The 20000-nt window shown below is 34.6% G+C and overlaps 1 protein-coding gene across 1 annotated transcript in view; it reads right to left on the bottom strand.

Annotated features, from left to right (window-relative positions):
• Positions 1 to 20000, bottom strand: part of LOC127941567 (transcription factor 4-like) — a 115308-nt gene that overhangs the window by 7965 nt on the left and 87343 nt on the right. Inside the window, 8 exon segments of the mRNA XM_052536771.1 lie at positions 1569 to 1701; positions 6841 to 7047; positions 8119 to 8195; positions 10557 to 10635; positions 11192 to 11262; positions 12290 to 12425; positions 13097 to 13230; positions 14839 to 14944. Coding sequence (XP_052392731.1) covers positions 1569 to 1701; positions 6841 to 7047; positions 8119 to 8195; positions 10557 to 10635; positions 11192 to 11262; positions 12290 to 12425; positions 13097 to 13230; positions 14839 to 14944 — 943 coding nt within the window.

Genomic DNA, 20000 nt, shown 5'->3' with positions numbered 1-20000 from the left:
TGTAACAATACAAATTAAAACATTTTTAAATAAAAATAAATAATTAAATAAATAAATAAATAATTAAATAAATAAATAAAAAAGTGAAAAATATATTGAAAAAATATTAAAATGGAAAACAAAAATTAGATTATGCTTATAAAAAGTACTGTGGCTAAAATTAGTTAAAATGTTTTTATTTCAGTACAGTCATTACTAATACAGTAGCGTGGTTGTGTTGGTGTTTTACACATGAACTGAACAGATTCCACACTGAAGAACTTTAAATGCTCCGGTGGGATCCTGATGAATTCTTCTGGACGCCGTTCTCAAATACTCACATCTGTGATCCTCACTTCTGTTATTTATCTTTCACCGCGCTCAGCTCCTCATTAACTCTTTGGCTGGGTTTCCACACAGAAAGCGTTTGGCGAGAAGAGCACGAGCGCTGCTTTAAACCAGTTTTACGCCTCACTTCACAGGTCATTTATCATTTACTTCTACATATTCATATCTGAAATACAGCGCATGGTTTAATGCTCTCATAATTGTTCACACATTAGACTGAGGTTTGGCAGCAGCCATCGACGAATAAACCCACAAAACACTTAAAACTGAGTCTGAGGAGTCATTTTATAGAGATTACACTGATTACATTTAATATATATATATGTGTGTGTGTGTGTGTGTGTATCTGAATAATAATAGAGGAAACTACAACTATTAAAATATATTAAATAAATGTGTATATTATATTACAATTTCATTAAAAATATTTAATTATTATATAAATCTCAATATAAATATATAACAATAAAAATAGAATAAATACATATAATTTATAAAATATAAATATAATTTATTATCATTTATTTATATTTATAAAAATAAATATATAAAAAATGATAATAATAATAACAATAATAATAGGACAATTTAATTATTATATATATGTTGCAATTTGTTTCTTTGAATTATTAATATTGAAAATATATTACATTTAATTACAAACATGATTCAAAATATTAGAGTATAGTATGAGTATAACATCAAAAATATTCAATATTTTACAGATTAAAAAAACACAAATTGTAATAAATAAATAAATAAATCTATAATATATATGACAACAACTAAAATTTTATAATTACAATTTGTATGTTTTGAATGAAACCTCTTCTGCTCATCTGCATTTATTTGACAAACAATTACAGTAAAATTTTGAAATATTATTCTAATGTAAAACAGCTGTTTTCTGTGTGAATCTCTGTTAAAGTGTAATGTATTTCTGTATTTTCAGCATCATTCCTCCAGTCTTCAGTGTCACATGATCTTCAGAAATCAGAATAATATGATGATTTACTGCTCAAGAAACATTTCTGATTATTATCAATGTTGAACACAGTTGTGTTTGTGGTTTATAAATGACAACCCGCAGATATCTGCATGTTCTCTTTGACCGTGGGAATACACTGGAAGTGTGTGTGTGTGTGTGTGTGTGTGTGTGTGTGTGTGTGTGTGTGTGTGTATGTGTGTGTGTGTGTGTGTGTGTGTGTGTGTGTGTGTGTGTGTGTGTGTGTCACGCTCACCCCTGTACGGATCGGGCTGGCTGAGGTCGGGGGAAGTGGACGACTGCACAGGAAGCTGGGGTCCTGACACCTGATTGGACACGATGGAGTGACCGCTCCTCAAACCCACAGAGTCCTCACGATGGCCACCCGCCTGAGAGAGAGAGAGAGAGAGAGAGAGAGAGAGAGAGAGATGTTACAGACACATCTAAACATGCAAATGCAGCATACAGGATCCCAGAACATTCTGTCAGTTTCACACAGGCCTGAATGTGCTCCGCTGTGAACGTCCATCAGGGGGCGCCACACACACACACACACACACACACACACACACACACACACACACACACACACACTTGTTTGTTTCTGTGTAAAGTGTGTTCATCCCATAGGTGTAATGGTTGTTATTCTGTAGAAACTGTATATTCTATCTCCCTTCACCAACCCTACACCTAACCCTAACCCTCACAGGAAACTTTGTGCATTTTTACTTTCTCAAAAAAACTCATTCTGTATGATTTATAAGCGTTTTGAAAAATGGGGACATGGGTTATGTCCTCATAAGTCACCCTCTCCTTGTAATACCTGTGTCATACCCATGTCATTATACACACACACACACACACACACACACACACACACACACACGTTTGTGACTGCAGTATACTCCTACTATTTCTCTAGTACACAGTGTGTGTATATTCTTCACAGAATGCTAAGTTTCTGCATGGAATGTGTGTAAGACCGATGTGGAAGAACACACACTGAATAACGCATGCCATGATGAACACACACTGAACATGCAGGGTGTGATGTGAAGTAAGGTTCTGGTGAAATTACATTTGATTTAATTAAGAAAGAGTCAAGAATGAGAGAAAAATCCAAATATAAAAATATAACCTGAAAAAATAATCATTTATAAATATAAAATAATTGCTCTTTTTTTTAAATGGGGGGGGGGGGGGGGTCATACATGCAGAATTTTTTTTATAAAAAAATACAATGGCAAAAAAAAAAAATGTGGAGAAAAATAAAACATGTAAAATTATTTATAAATAAAAAAGCATTTCATTTTTCAAATGATGAAAATATATATATTAAAAAAATGGTAAAACATTTAAAATACTTATGAATTAAAACATTTTATTTAATTGATCAATTCATGAAAAAATGATTTAAAAAAAATAAGAATTTATGAGCAAAAATATTAAATCCAAGACAAAAAGTAAATAAAAATAAATAAATAAAATTAAACAAATAAAATAATATGAACGATATTTATGAATCAAAAATATTATGTTTTTAATTCTAATAAATCGTTTAATACATAATATAATTTATAAATTTCAATAATTATAATTATTTTATAAAAAATGTAATAAGTCAAGAAAGAGACAAAAATAAATATAATAAAACATTAACATCATTATGTATAAATAAAAATAGTATTTAATTTTGTAAGCAATGAAAAAAATATTAAATGAGTGAGTAAAAAGACATAAAAAACTAATACTTAAAAAAAAAGTTAGATTATTATATATTATAAAGTTACTTCTGGTTCATTCATCCCCCCATTCATGGAGGATCAAGTTGCATTGTGGGATAGAGTGTCATTTACCATTTTACCAAAATCCACAAACTGTAGTATGTGAACACAGCCAGTCTCTCTCTCTCTCTCTCTCTCTCTCTCTCTCTCTCTCTCTCTCTCTAGTCTTTCTTCTCCTCTGTCGGTGAAAACACTGCATTTATTCAGGCAGGTAAAATCCAAACTAGTGTCCCATGATGCCGAGCGAGTCTGCTCCATCTGTCTTCCATCACGTTCGCCAACACAACTGACAATTATCTTAATGTCCATATGCTTAATTGTGGGCTCCCTAATTCCCAGGAGAGGACACACATCCAGCAGGAACTGGGATCTGGCACAAGTCTGTGTCCAACTCTCTCGCTCCGTTTCTGTTTTAAGGACACAATCGGAGATCCTCTCTCTCTCTCTCTATTTCTCTCTCTCTCTCTGTGTGTTATATCATATTATCAATTTATTTACATTTTAAAGTGTTACTTTTATTTTGAAATAAAAGATGAATGTTCTGTAACACCATTAATGGAGCTAAACGACATCATCATGCTTATGACATCACAACTATGAACTCATTAACATAAGACCGCCCACATTCACACATCAACACCCACATGACCAGCCCTGATGATTCCGTCCAATCACAACAGAAGTCATTTACATAAAGCCTATTTGGGTCTGGTTTTCCCGTATAAGTGAGAAGCAAAATTAAGAAGATATTAAGTCTTATTTTCTGATAAATGTATTAATATGAAGTGATGTTTAGATAAAAACACGAACAAATATCTACCAGGAAAAATATCTTGTATTTATTTATTTATTCTGACATTTATTAAACATAAAACAAACAATAATAATTAAATAAATTCTAAAATAAAAATATTAAAGAAAAAAAAGAATAAACAGCAAATAATAGATGAGCATAAACAAACAATATAATATTAAAGATAAAATAAAATAAATAATAGACGAAAAATCTAATATATAAAGAAAATCAAAGAATAGCATAACATAAAAAATGTAAAATATTTAGAAATAAAAAGTATAAATAAAAAATTAAATTATTAAAAGATAAAACAAAATGAATAATAAATGATACAAATGTTAAATGTAAAAAATAAAAACACAACTAACATGCAAATAGGTTGGTTGTTGGACGACATTCGAGACAAAAATACTGAGATTAAAATAATTTTTTGTAGTAAGTCTGGAAAGACACATTGATCAAAATATGTGATAAGTTTTATATTTATGCAATTATGTTTAGATACATTTTAAATTCAAATTTGTAAAAAATAAAATAAAATAAACAAATGCATGTTTGTGTGTTTATGCGATCTAAAGGTCACAGGCCAAATCAAAAATCCTTAAAACAGCCAAACAACAGTGTGACAGAGTTACAGTCCTGAAAATAAACCGCTTCAGTCCAAACAAAAGCAGGAACAAGAATATCCTGCAGAGACCCGGCGGGAGAAACGAGCAGGAAATGGATTTTAAACACAATAGTGTATTTAGCAGACCTGGAAACAAAGAGGTCACAGGGTCACGGGGTCACGGGGTCACGGGCGACAGGGTCAGAGAGACGGGAACTCGCTTTAAATAATAGTCAGAGAAACTCATATAATCAGATTTAAAGCCCTTTCTGCTAAAAATAATAATATTAAAATTCACTAAATAAGCAATAAATAATTAAATAAATAATACAAAATTAATAATAAATAAACAAATTATAAAACTATGCAATTAATACTAAAATATCAAAGGTAAGGCATAACAAGACAAAATGAAAAATAAAAATATAAAATAACACTATATATAAAATAAAATGTTAAAGATAAAATAAAGATTAATAATAAATACAGTTCTAAAAATAAAACATTTAAGAGTAAAATGATCAGAAATAAAGTATTGAAGATAAAGTAAACCATAAATAATTGATCAATAAAAATATATATAACTAAGCAAAAAAATAAATAGTAAAGTTAAATTAAACTATAAACAATACAATTCATTTTACAAATAAAAAATATAAAAGATAGCAAAAAATAAGCATCAAAAAGTAAGTTAAAAGGTTAAAATGTTAAAAAGTGTGTATGTGTGTGTGTGTGTGTGTGTTTCTCTCTCTCACACACACATACACACAGGATCGAGTGTTTTAATGAAATAAATACTGTATAAACACTTCCATCTCACAAAAGCTGTTCAACAATTTAGTGTATCAAATTAATTATCAAATGAAAAAAAATAATAATAAGAGCTTTTAAGAGATTATTCTCTAAATGTTTTGTATTTCTTTTAACAAAAACAAATTCTCAATGATAAAGTACAAATCTTTCAAGATTCTGCTATAAAATGATATTATAAAAATCATTTAAAACTGTAACATTTTAAATAAAATTATAATTTATTATAATGCCTCACTTTTAAATCTGTTTCAAGAATGGCATGTTAGGGTGCGCTGGAGAGCTGATGAACACTGTGTGTGTGTGTGTGTGTGTGTGTGTGTGTGTGTGTGTGTGTGTAGGACGAGCACCACATCTTCTCTTCTTCATCTATTCTCTCTCTGTTCTTTATTCTCTCCAGCTGTCTGAAGCTTTATGGATTGGTTCAAGTCTTAAACATGGAAAATATTACCAGCATCTTCCTTCTGAAGTCTGTCCTCCCGCTCTCTCTGTTATTCCCTGGATTCAGTTCTGTGCTGGAGAGCCAACATCACTACCCACAATTCTTTGCTCTTTCCTGACTTCGTAACTCTTGGACAGATCAACTTTTTAATGTCTATATACGTTGTTTTTTTTACTGATTTGTATTTAACTGAAAAAGAGAAATGTTGCTTTAGAAACTATAAGAAATACAAATATATAGTAGATTTATTTTCACACTTCCTATTGCACTTTCATTTTTATCATTTAAAAAAAATCTCTATAGTTATGAATTATTTTTCATTATTCTTTATTTAAACTGAAAACAACCATAACAATTTAAATGTTTTTATTATTAAACAATTACAATTATTTGTGATTAAGTTTTGTAAATATTTTAATTAGATGTAATCTATTTTCATTATAATTTTAGTTAAAGTTTTAATAATTTTGTTGTATGTTCTTGTCATTTTAAAATATGTCTACAACATTTTTAGTAAATTCTATTTCTTTATTATATATTAAACCAAATGAAAACTAGCTAAAATAAAATAAGTTCTCTTTACATACATACATATATATATATATATATGTATAAAAATACAATAAATATTTATACAAATATTAATGAAATGTATAAATATTATAAAATATATTCATCATTTTGAGTATATATACAAAATAAATATTTATAAAAATATTAATGAAATGTATACATATTATAAAATATATTCATCATTTTGAGTATCTATACAAAATAAATATTTATAAAAATATTAATGAAATGTATAAATATTATAAAATATATTCATCATTTTGAGTATATATACAAAATAAATATTTATAAAAATATTAATGAAATGTATACATATTATAAAATATATATATCATTTTTTGAGTCCATCTCTGGTTGGTGTCGCTGCACACATGATCTAAACAGGCTGATCTAGACACGGATGAGCGTATAACACGAGACACACAGAGAGACGTCTGATTCACACACACATCATCTTTCCACAGGAGGGGGCTCCAGACAGCGAGAGGTCAGAGGTCAGAGGTCAGCGGCTCTTACCATGAGCGCGTGTCTGTTGGGGGGCAGCAGTCCGGTGCTGTAGGTGGCGCTGTGGCCTGTCACGGCTCCGTTGTGAGAGTGAGACGGAGTGATCAGTCCGTGCAGGTCTGTGTGAGCGCCGGACATCGCTGTGGATCCGACCGCGTGACTGCGCAGCACATGGATGGCATCGTCCAGACGCTCCAACCGCTCCTCGATGCGACTCTGCTGCAGGACCACACACACACACACACACACACACACACACACACACACCAGCTGTCAGACCACTCACAGCGCTCTAGTGGAACCGTACAAAGGTCAGAATAAGGTCAGTAATATCTCCAGATGAACTCTTGCTGGACTGAAGCAGCTCAGCTTTACTTGATTCAATCATGTTTTAGAGTCTCACATCTGACCCTCACGATCTTTTGAGGAGCGTTTGTTTCTTCATTTTTGTATCGTAATCATAGAAATATCAGCATCTGCAGCAAAATCATATTTTAAAAAAATTAAATAAAAACTGGGCTTTTTTATATGAGCCATAAAAGCCTGAAGGAGTAAATAACATACTCAAAAAAAAAAAAAAAAAAAAAAAAAAAAAAAAAAAATATATATATATATATACATATATATTAGTAGAATATTTATAAATTGTATAAATATTTTTATATTTCAAAAATATTACTAATACAGTATAATATTTATTCATTTTATTCATATTTTTGTACAATATTCTATTTTATTTTTATTTTTTATAAATGTTTACAAATATATTTATATTTATAAACTGTATAAATATATGTAATATATTTTACAAATATTTTGAAATATAAATACTTTTGTCCACAGTTTTAATAAACGGTTTTATTTCAAATATTTAATCATTATTTATAACTGTTATTTTCTACAGGATTTCAGGCTTCAAAGGGTTAAAACTGCTGTATTAAAAATATGAAAAAAATAAATATAAATTTCTCTGCAGTTTCATTAACTTGGATCCTAAATCTAAGTGAAGAATAATTATTATATATATATTTATTTTTTTTGCATATTTTACAAACTAATTACCCATGGTAACTGTTAAAAACTAAGAAAAAAACATATTTATTAAAATAAACAATAATAAATGTATATATTCAGGAATCTTCATAGACTTTGTCATTTAGTTTTGATTAAACTGATGTTATTTTTCCTTCTACAGTGTTAACGTGAGAAACAGCACATATTCGTACAGTCCTCGCAGTGAAAGTGAAGCTAGATCTGACAGAAACGCTGAGATCCGAGAGTATTTCTCACCAGCGAGTGAAGCGGAGGCTCGTAGCTCGGGGACGAGGATCCCTGACCGTTTCTGGACCACACGGCTGAACTGGAAGCTGAAGACACAAAACAAGCCAAGCTCAGACACAGCATCACTCACACACTAACATTCACAGTTAGGTTTTATTTGATATCTAGTTTTAGTTACAGCTTTAATCATTTTGGTGTGTTAACTTCCTGTTTTGTTTTACAATTAACAATTCTTTATGGTTTTAGTTAACTGTAATATAATTTCAGGGTTTTTACTATTCAGTTTATTCAAGACTGTGATAAATTAAGGTTTGTGTAAAAGTTTATAAAAGCTCTCGGTCACAGTGTTACTTCTGTATCACTCACACAGGGTTATTATAGTTAACTAAAACTGAACATTTATATTTAACATTTTTGTTACTTGAAATAAAATAAACATTAACTGAAAAAAATATATAATTATAAATATAATTATAAATTGTAATTAAACATAAAAAATATAAAAATACTGTAATATATAAATATTTTAATAAATATTAAATAATGTTATATGTAATTATATATAATTGTAATTATATTAAATTATATATATATATTCATTTTATAATTGTATTTATATAAAAAAAGTGTGTGTGTGTGTGTGTATATATATATATATATATATATATATATATATATATATATATATATATATATATATATATATATATATATATATAAATAAATTAATCATTTTTTTGTTTAATAAATAAAATTAAAATAAATGAATAAAAATCACCAAAAATATTTAAAATATTTAAAAATGACAAAACACCAAAAATGTATTAAAACGTAAAAAATGACAGAAAATATAAAATATAAAAATAAAATAGTTTGATTCAGAATATTAATTTAATTATAATAGCATCTAAAATTACACTGCATTGAGCTACTATTACAGTTTTTTTAATATTTTGGTTAATATTCTATTTTTAGATTTTCTGTTTTCACTTTAATTTGAAAATTTCTATTTTTATTAGTTTTATTTTTGGATAAGAGTGTGTAGTTTAATTCAATTTTTTTTATTTTTTTTTATTTAAACTAACTGAAAATGAGAAATGCTGCCTTGAAAACTAGCTGAAATAAAAATATTATTTCATTTTTTATTTTCTATTTTATTTTCAGTGCTTGAATCTTTGGGGTGAGATCCATGCTTGAGGCCTAATGTTAAAACGTTCCCCTTGTATCCTCTGAATCCGTATTTTCCCGTTGATCCGACTCAAATTAACAGTTTTGGTCCAGTTTTCTTCAGCTTTTCTTCATGCTAATAACAACTCGCTATTGACCTCTTTTTCAAATCGTAATTCTTTACAGAAACATGCCTTCCCTGGATTATTAAACCTCATTTCCAAACGCTAATTAGCACATAATTACAGCCACATTCATGTGCAAATAAATTTAGCATGTATCCGCGCCGCCACCAATGAGAAAATGATTAAATGAGTTGCTTAAACTTCTCTCGCATGTTTAAGTTTAAATATTAATTTGCACATTTAATGGATGTCGGTCTAATGACTTTGGCACTAGGAAAAATAGCAATTAAGCGGTGGTCGTTTCCATGGCGACGCGAATAATGACTCGTTAATCAGGTTTTGAGATGAAGTGTTTCCGAGTTTGAACTGGATATGAAGAATAAAACATATAAAAATATTTCAACTTGTCAAATCAATGGCTTCTACCGAACAGTGATCAGAATTTATAATCTGGTTTATATGCATAAAATCAGCTATTTTTAATTTATGTTTATATTTAATTAATATTTTTATATTTTCATTTAAAGTTTTAGTAATTTATTTATTTTTTTGTCATTTTAATTAGTTTTTTATGGCTATATAGTTTTTTTTTAATAAATTTTAGTACGTCAAGTTAAGCTACATAAAAAAAATATTTTTTTATTTTAAATGTTTTTATAAAAAAAAATTTATAGTTTAATAGTATTATAATTTTTTTATTTGTCTTGTATTAGTTTTTGTTTTAATATTTTCTTTATTTCTGTTTTCTTTTTAATTAAAATTTTTTTTTTTAATGTTTTAAATGTTTACATTTTATTTAAATATTTTTTTTTTGATATTTCAGTATAAGAATATACAATAGAAATACAATAAATATTTGATTACATTTTTGTTAAAAGGAATTTAGTTTTTTTTGTGTGTTTTTGACCTTTTTATGTCCATGTATTGTTTTCTTTTTTCTTTTTAGTTATTTTGGTTTCATGTTTTCTTTGAAACTATCTGAAATTAAATTAAATACTTAAAAAAATAACAAAAGAAAAAAATGCTTTTTAAATGTTTTAATTTAATTTAACTCTTTAAAGCTCACACACACACACTCACACACACACACACATACTCACTCACACACACACACACACACACACTCACACACACACACACACACACACGTGTTACCTGTGAGTGAGGGAGGAGATCCCACAGGAGTGGATGGGTTAGATGAGAAGCTGTTATTGGTGTGATCAGGGGAATAGATCTAGAAGCACAACACACACACACACACACACATCATCATCATCATCATCATCATCATCATCGTCGTCATCATCATCAAGCTGAAACATCATCAACCCAACAGGAAGATGATTTCGGAAAGGCAACATGAAATCACATTTAGCTATTTACTTTATAAATAAATGTCTCTGGTCTTAATGAGTTTATATCTGATAATTCAGACTTTTATTTGAATCAAAATTTGATTTTATATCTCAATCCTGACTTTTATTATCCAGTTTATATCTCAAAATTCTGTTTTTTTTTCCTAATAAAAATTTTAGTTTATATTTTGGACAGATAAAAATTGAAAAATTTAATTGCAACTTTTTATCCCACAATTTTGGCTTTACTTCTCAGCATTGCAAGTTTATATAATTCTGTGGTTATATTTTGCAATCCTGTCCCGTGTCAGAAACAAGTTTTCATAACTTTTTTAACACATAAAACTCAGAAGAACATCATTAGATGAGTTAAATGTACCGTGAATGTGATTTATACTTAGATTTAGATTTTTTGCATTAGACCTGGTCACTCACTGAAGCCAGAGCCTTTCCTAACGCGTCTCCCGTCTGTGAGCTGCTTCCCGCTCCGCTCGGCGCTCGATTCACTGAAACACAACACATTATAGAGAGATCAAACCCCTGCTCATTCAAACACACTCTAGACTACAGTGCTGACTCATGTAAATGTCTATACAGAATACACATTTTTCTAGTATGTGTATAGAGTAGAAATTACAGAGAAATTGTAATTTGTCATTGTATTTTTTTAAATATTAAAAAAAAAAATATATATATATATAACAATTTCATGTAAATTCAATTTTGAACCCTAAAGAACAAGAGTTTACAAAATTAAATTAAATTAAATTAAATTAAAATAAAATAAAATAAATTAAATTAAATTAAATTAAATTAAATTAAATTAAATTAAATTAAATTAAATTAAATTAAATTAAATTAAATTAAATTAAATTAAATTTTGGTAAATGAAAAAGAAAAAACTACTGTAAATGGCTGAACAACAACAACAACAAACAAACAAACAATAAATAAACCACTGAGAACCACAGTTTAGAAACTTATTGCTTCCTTAAACTATTACTTAATCAAAAAAATTTTAATAAAAAAACAATTTTATATAAATTTATTATTGAATTCCGAAGAACAAGAGTTAACACAATTTAATTCTGTTGATTTTTATACATTTTTTAATTACATTTTTTAATTTAATTTAATTTCCAGTTTTGGTAAAAATAAAAAATAAAAAATTAAATAAAATCCAATAACAACAACAACAAAAAACTAAATGGCTGAATCCCACCAAAAACAAACAAACAATAAATAAAACCTAAAAGGTTGAGAACTACTGACTTCATGAACGCCATGAAAACATTTTGTCCATGTCATTGACAAAGCTGATTTTAGATCTGACAGATGGAGGAATGACCAGTGCTGCTCATCAACAGATTAGAAATAGTTTTTGACTAATGGCAAAACCAGTTGATTAATCACTGTTAATCACTATTAATGCTGTTTGGAAGCTAAACCTGATCTCCTGTAGCTCCCTTAGCTCCTTCTCATTTACTATCCTAATATTCCTCTTCTGTTTTCCTTGATTCAGCAGTGACTCACCCATGACGCTGTCCGTCCCGTTAGTGGAGGCGGAGCAGGACGCCGTGCTGTAGTGATTCGTCCCGCCGCTGCGATGGAAACTGGACATGGGAGGAAGACTGGGGTTAATCTCAGCTGACGAGTGTGACGGGTAACTCTGAAAAACACAGACAGAAAGAGTGTTATTGAACTCAAGAGACAAGGCCATTGCATTCAAACACAGATTGTGTGATTAACTGTTCATATATGATTATACACCTTGATATTTGTCATCAAAATCATTTGAAACTCATCATACCCCCTAAAAACTACTGAAATATGAGGTATTGACCATATAGTAGGTAGTAAATTAAAAATTTACTAAAAATTTAATTTATGTATTTACCAGACGCTTTTATCCAAAGCGACTTACAGTGCAGTCAGGCTATCATTTTTTATCTATCATGTGTTCCCGGGGAATCGAACCCCCAACCTTGCGCTAGCTTGCTTGCTAATGCAATGCTCTACCAGTTGAGCTACAGGAGCACTGTTGAGTTTTTAATAGAAAACAAACAAGATTAAAGAACCGTTGACTTAATTAATTGGACTATATTGAACTGTTTACATTTATGCATTTAGCATACGCTTTTATCCAAAGCGACTTACAGTGCATTCAGGCTAATTATTTTTTTACCTAACGTGTTCCCTGGGAATCGAACCCACAACCTTTTGCGCTGCCAACGCAATGTTCTACAACTGAGCCACAGGAACACTGTTGAGTTTTGTGCACCTACATTACAAACCCAAAAGGCTTCTGAACTAATCTGAACTAGTTGAACAGAAGCTCACGAGTCTGTCGTGTGGATGCAGGCCGCAGTAGCTGCTGCTCTGAGCGCTGTGTGTGGAGTTTCCCAGCATGCCGTTGTATCCGGGCTGGTTCATACTGCCGGACGAGCTCCATGGGTCTGTACTGTGATGACCGTCTGAAATCACACATGAAACACACACACAAAGCATATGAAAAAAGCAAAGGTCTTGAATTCTTGATTCTCATTGGCTGATGCACTGGATGTTGGTGGATGTTCTGTTCTAGTGTTTTAGGCTGTTGCCATGCAGTTGCTAGGGTGTTTTTTGAGTCTTCAGACCGTTGCTAAGGTGTTACAAGTGTTTTAGGATGTTCTATGTAGTTGCTAGGGTGTTTTGGACAGTTGCTAGGGTATTCTGAGTGTTTAGACAGTTGCTAAGGTGTCTTGAGTGTTTTAGACTGTTGCTATGTAATTTCTAGGATGATCTGAGAATTCTAGGTTCTTGCTATGCAGTTGCTAGGGTGTTTTGGGTGAATAAGACGTTTACTAGGGTGTTCCGACTGTTTAAGGCGTTTGCTATGCGGTTGCTAGGGTGGTTTGAACAGTTGCTAAGGTGTTCCGACTGTTTAAGGCTTTTGCTATGCAGTTGCTAGGGTGGTTTGAACAGTTGCTAAGGTGTTCCGACTGTTTAAGGCTTTTGCTATGCAGTTGCTAGGGTGTTATGGGTGGTTTGGACAGTTTCTAGGGTGTTCCGACTGTTTAAGTCTTTTGTTATGCAGTTGCTAGGGTGGTTTGGGTGATTTAGACAGTTGTTAGGGTGTTCTGACTGTTTAAGGCTTTTGCTATGCAGTTGCTAGGGTGTTATGGGTGGTTTGGACAGTTTCTAGGGTGTTCCGACTGTTTAAGTCTTTTGTTATGCAGTTGCTAGGGTGGTTTGGGTGATTTAGACAGTTGTTAGGGTGTTCTGACTTTTTAAGGCTTTGCTATGCGGTTGCTAGGGTGTTTTGGATGATTTAGACAGTTGCTAGGGTGTTCCGACTGTTTAAGGCTTTTGCTATGCAGTTGCTAAGGTGTTTTGGGTGGTTTGGACAGTTGCTAAGGTGTTCCGACTGTTTAAGGCTTTTGCTATGCGGTTGCTAGGGTGTTATGGGTGGTTTGGACAGTTGCTAAGGTGTTCCGACTGTTTAAGGCTTTTGCTATGCGGTTGCTAGGGTGTTATGGGTGGTTTGGACAGTTTCTAGGGTGTTCCGACTGTTTAAGGCTTTTGCTATGCGGTTGCTAGGGTGTTCCAACTGTTTAAGTCTTTTGCTATGCAGTTGCTAGGGTGTTTTGGATGATTTAGACAGTTGCTAGGGTGTTCCGACTGTTTAAGTCTTTTGTTATGCAGTTGCTAGGGTGGTTTGGGTGATTTAGACAGTTGTTAGGGTGTTCTGACTTTTTAAGGCTTTGCTATGCGGTTGCTAGGGTGTTTTGGATGATTTAGACAGTTGCTAGGGTGTTCCGACTGTTTAAGGCTTTTGCTATGCGGTTGCTAGGGTGTTCCAACTGTTTACGTCTTTTGCTATGCAGTTGCTAGGGTGGTTTGGGTGATTTAGACAGTTGTTAGGGTGTTCTGACTTTTTAAGGCTTTGCTATGCGGTTGCTAGGGTGTTCCAACTGTTTAAGTCTTTTGCTATGCAGTTGCTAGGATGGTTTCGACAGTTGCTATGGTGTTTAGAGTGTTTTAGTCTGCTGCTATACAGTTGCTAGGTTGTTTTGAGTTTTTGTCAGGTGTGTGTGGTTTACCTGGCATAAAGAAGGAACTGGGAAAGCTGCTGCCCGGTGCTTTAGAGGACGGGTAACCTGGTGAGTCCCGGTTGTAATCGGCAGTGCTGGCGGACGGGGCGTATACCTAAAATACACACACAACACGCCGTGATCAGGACGACATAGGACACAAAACATTCTTTCAACATGCATTTCACTGCATATTTTTATGCCGTGCATCAAGATGCATCAGAGATGGAAACGGGGTGAAACTCTCGTGTTCCCAAAGTGTTGCAACACAATAATTTAGTGCAAATGTGAGACGAGCAGCTGCGGTGGATCAGTGATGACATCAGCACACAAACAGCAGAGCATTCCTGTCGGAAAGCTGTGCTGTAATGACTAGCAGGAACGCTGAGAACATGCCGGATGGGAATACAGAGCTGAGATACACGCAGCAGATGTGTGAGGACAGAACGACCCTCAGAGATACACCTCAAAACACAAGAATCCCAGTCTAGATCTCCCTAAAACTAAATATTTTCTCCTGGACTAAATACAGAACAAATGGAAATGGTGTAGTTTCTGATGAGAAACTTTTATTTTTTTTTAAGGAACTGCAGGTGAAAAATCTGAGACAAATGCAAATGAAGCTAAACTAAGAACTTATGACATCTCCAGAGCTCAAGGGTGAAGTTTGAGGAGTTTTATGGAGAACAAGAGACTTCAGCACAGATGGAAGACTTTACTTTCCCATGAAGCATCTCTCTCTCTCTCTCTCTCTCTCTCTCTCTCTCACACACACACACACACACACACACACGTCTGTGAAAGAGATCAGGCTTTGACTTAAGGGGGGTTTAAAAACATGGAGATTTTGTTCTGGCTGGTTCGTTTCTGCACCTGTCCACGGTTAACACACACATCTCTTAAGTATTTAAAGTGGTTTTTATGTTATGTCTATGTAGTTTCTATGGTGTTCTGAATGATCTTAGGAAGCTGCTAGGCTAATGCAAGTAGTCAAGGTGTTGCTAGAGTGCTCTAAGTGTTACAGACGGTTGATATGCAGTTGCTTAAGTTTTATGAGTGTTTTAAACTGATGCTATTAAGTTGCCAGGGTGTTTTGAGTGTTAGTTGGTTTTTTTTTTTTTTTTTTTTTTTTTTTTTTTTTTTTTTTCTAGATCAAGATGGCGGCGCGACCACATCGCGAGGCTCAGCGTCTTACCAGATTTCGGAAATTAGTGTTAATCTACCTGGTTATTTCATTCGTGTTCGCGCGATTAAGTTATGCGAACTACATCTATACTAAACAGTCACTTTTGGACATCAACAAACAGTGTTCCAACATAGTTTTAGATCATCCTTTTGACTTCAGCGAACTCCCGCCGGAGCTACTGAGATCACCGCGGACAAGCGGATCACTCGTACCGACCGGAAGTTCTCGGCGTCGGCGTCGAGACCGTAAACAAAGACGGGGAAAGCGTGGTGGGCTGCGTGCTAAGCTAAGGCTAAACCCACATCGACCAGCTCTGCCCAGCATCTTCCTTGCCAATGTACGGTCTCTGATGAACAAGATGGACGAACTAAAGATCTGGACCCTCACACAAAAATGGCTTATGGACTGTAATGTTATGTTTTTCACTGAAACATGGCTCTGCAACAATGTCCCAAGCAGCGTGGTGCATTTGGATGGACGCTCTTTCTTCAGGGCTGACAGAGTAGCAGCAACCTCTGGTAAAAACAAAGGTGGTGGAGTTTGCATTTATGTTAACAAATCATGGTGTAAAGACTCTGTCATTGTTGATACCTACTGCTCTGCTGATCTGGAGTTCCTGATTATCAAGTGCAGGCCATTCTATCTACCACGTGAGTTTACTTGCATTGTTGCAGCTGCAGTTTATGTACCTCCGGACGCTAATGCTAACGTGGCTATGAAAGAACTTTGTGCTGCTATTAGCAAATTACAAACCCTGCACCCGGATGGAGCCTTTATTGTTGCTGGGGACTTCAATCACTGCACTTTAAGATCTGTTCTCCCCAAATTTCACCAAAATGTCTCCTGCACTACAAGGGGACATAAAACACTGGACCATGTTTATACTAATGTGACTGATGCCTACAAAGTCACACCCCTCCCCCATCTGGGTCAGTCTGACCACCTCTCTTTGTTCCTGCTCCCCAAGTATACCCCGGTTATCAAAAGTGTGAAACCTACAATAAGGACTGTTAAAATCTGGCTGGAAGGTGCAGACTCCACTCTTCAACATCAGTTCCAGCACACAGACTGGAGTGAGTTTGCTGCCCAGGCCACCACAAACTCCCGGATCAACATTGACAATTACACCAACTCTGTCCTGGAGCACATCAACACATGTGTGAGTAGAGTGACCACACACAAAAAAATAAAAATTTTCCCTAATCAGAAGCCCTGGATGAACAGAGAGGTTCGCCTTCTGCTCAGAGCAAGAGATGCAGCCTTCAAGTCTGGTGACCAGGAGGCTTACAGCTCAGCCAGAGCCAACCTGAGGAAGGGTATCTGCCAGGCCAAACTCAAACATAAACAGAGGATTGAAGAACACTTCAATTCTTCAGACCCCCGGCGTATGTGGCAAGGCATACAATCTATCACAGATTACAAACTACCTAACTCTGTGCCCCCCTCCAGCTCTGCCTCCCTCCCAGACGAGCTCAATCACTTTTATGCTCGTTTTGATAAAAATAATAAGGAGATCTCACTCAAAGCTGAGCATCAACCCAGTGAACTGCCTCTCACACTCTCCACATCAGATGTTTACTCCACTTTGCGTAAAGTGAATGGACGGAAAGCAGCTGGCCCTGACGGAATACCTGGTCGTGTGCTTAAAGCCTGTGCAGAGCAGCTGGCTGAGGTCTTCACGGACATTTTCAATCTGTCCCTGGCCCAAGCAACTGTCCCCACTTGCTTCAAAACCTCCACCATCGTGCCGGTACCGAAGCACTCCACTGCATCGGTCCCTAACGACTTCCGTCCTGTTGCACTCACCCCCATCATTGCCAAGTGCTTTGAGAAACTGGTCGCATCCCACTTAAAAGCCTGTCTCCCTGCTACATTAGACCCATTCCAATTTGCCTATCGCAACAATAGGTCAACAGAGGACGCCATCTCAACGGCACTTCACTCTGCCCTCACCCACCTGGACAGTCAGAACACACATGTGAGAATGCTGTTCATAGACTTCAGTTCTGCATTTAATACGGTAATCCCCTCCAAGCTGATCTCCAAGCTCAGCCATCTTGGAATCAGCACACCCATCTGCAACTGGATTCTAGATTTTCTGACTAACAGACCTCAGTCTGTTAAGTTAGATAACCTCTCCTCCTCCATCATCACCCTGAACACTGGAGTGCCACAAGGCTGCGTACTGAGCCCTCTCCTGTACTCCCTATTCACCCATGACTGTGTTCCTGTTTATGGCTCCAACACCATAGTCAAATTTGCAGATGACACCACGGTGGTAGGTCTGATCAAGGATGACGACGAGTCAGCCTACAGGGATGAGGTGCAGCACCTGGCTGTGTGGTGTGCCACCAACAACCTGGAACTAAACACCCAGAAGACAAAGGAGATCATTGTGGACTTCAGGCGGACTAGGAATCATGCACACACACCCATCTACATCAACGGAGCTGTAGTGGAGCGTGTGTCGAGTTTCAAGTTCCTTGGCATCAACATCTCAGATGACCTCACCTGGTCCCTAAACACCTCCACCCTGGTCAAAAAGGCTCAGCAGCGCCTTTATTTCTTACGGAGCCTTAAAAAAGTTCACCTCAGTCCCAGGATCCTTGCTGAATTCTACCGCTGTACCATTGAGAGCATACTTACAAACTGCATCTCAGTGTGGTACAGCAATTGCTCCGCATCTGACCGCAAAGCACTCCAGCGGGTGGTGAAAACTGCTCAACGGATCACCGGCACCCAGTTAACATCCATCGAGAACATTTATCACAGGCGCTGTCTGGGCAGGGCAAGAAACATCATCAAGGATGCCTCTCACCCTAACCATGGACTTTTCACCCTCCTTCCATCCGGCAGGCGTTACAGAAGCCTACGCTCTCGAACTAGTAGGCTCAGGAAGAGCTTCTTTCCTGAGGCTGTGACACTTCTGAATGCCGCACCACCTATCTAACCTGCACCTGCTCTTTTACTGCACTGGTCACAGTACTTTACATACATGTATTGCACTACTCATATTTTGCACAGACTGCACATGGTTAAATCCATTACACTATAAACTGTCTAAGTGGTTACTGTACAAGCACAGTAGACTATTTCTACAAAAAATCATTGCACTACTGTTATTTTGCATATAATAGATTGTTCAACAATACTTTGCACACTCATTCAACTGTATTTATTACCACTGTTCTCACGTTCCTGCTATTCATAATGTATATATAATCCTTCATTGCTCTGTTCATAATGTACATACAATATCTACATTGCATTCATATTTATAATCTGTATATACTCTGCTCAATACTGTATATAGCAACTCCACTGTACATTCTGTATATCATAGCTTTACTTACTCTGCACTTTTATGTATATAACACACTATATTCTTGCACTTCTGGTTAGATGCTAACTGCATTTCATTAGCTCTGTACTTGTACTCTGCATAATGACAATAAAGTTGAATCTAATCTAATCTAATCTAATGTAGTTGCTAGGGTGTAATGAGTGTTTTAGGCTGTTGCTAAGCAGTTGCTAGGGTATTCTGAGTATTTGTAGGCTGTTACTCTGCAGTTGCTAGGATATTACAAGTGTTCAAGGCTGTTGCTATGCAGTTGCTAGGGTGTTCCGATTGTTTAGTCTGCCACTCTGCAGTTGCTAGGGTGTTTTTTAGTGTTTTAAGCTGTTGCTATGCAGTTGATATGGTGTTCTGAGTGTTGTAGGTTGTTGCTATGCAATTGCTAGGGTATTCTGAGTGTTTTAGGTGGTTTCTATGCAGTTGCTACGGTGTTCTGAGTGTTTAGTCTGTTACTATGCAGTTGCTAAGGTGTTCTGGGTGTTTTAAGCTGTTGCTATGAAGTTGTTAGGGTATTCTGAGTATTTGTAGGCTGTTACTAAGCAGTTGCTAGGTAATTCCAAGTGTAATAAGCTGTTGCAATGCAATTGCTAGGGTGTTTTGAGTGTTGTAGGCAGTTGCTAGGGTGTTTTG

This window comes from Carassius gibelio, chromosome A21 (genome assembly GCF_023724105.1).
Source record: "Carassius gibelio isolate Cgi1373 ecotype wild population from Czech Republic chromosome A21, carGib1.2-hapl.c, whole genome shotgun sequence".
Classification (NCBI taxonomy): Eukaryota; Metazoa; Chordata; class Actinopteri; order Cypriniformes; family Cyprinidae; genus Carassius; species Carassius gibelio.
Note: the sequence above shows the minus strand (reverse complement) of the source record. Positions and strands in the feature narration are given on the sequence as shown.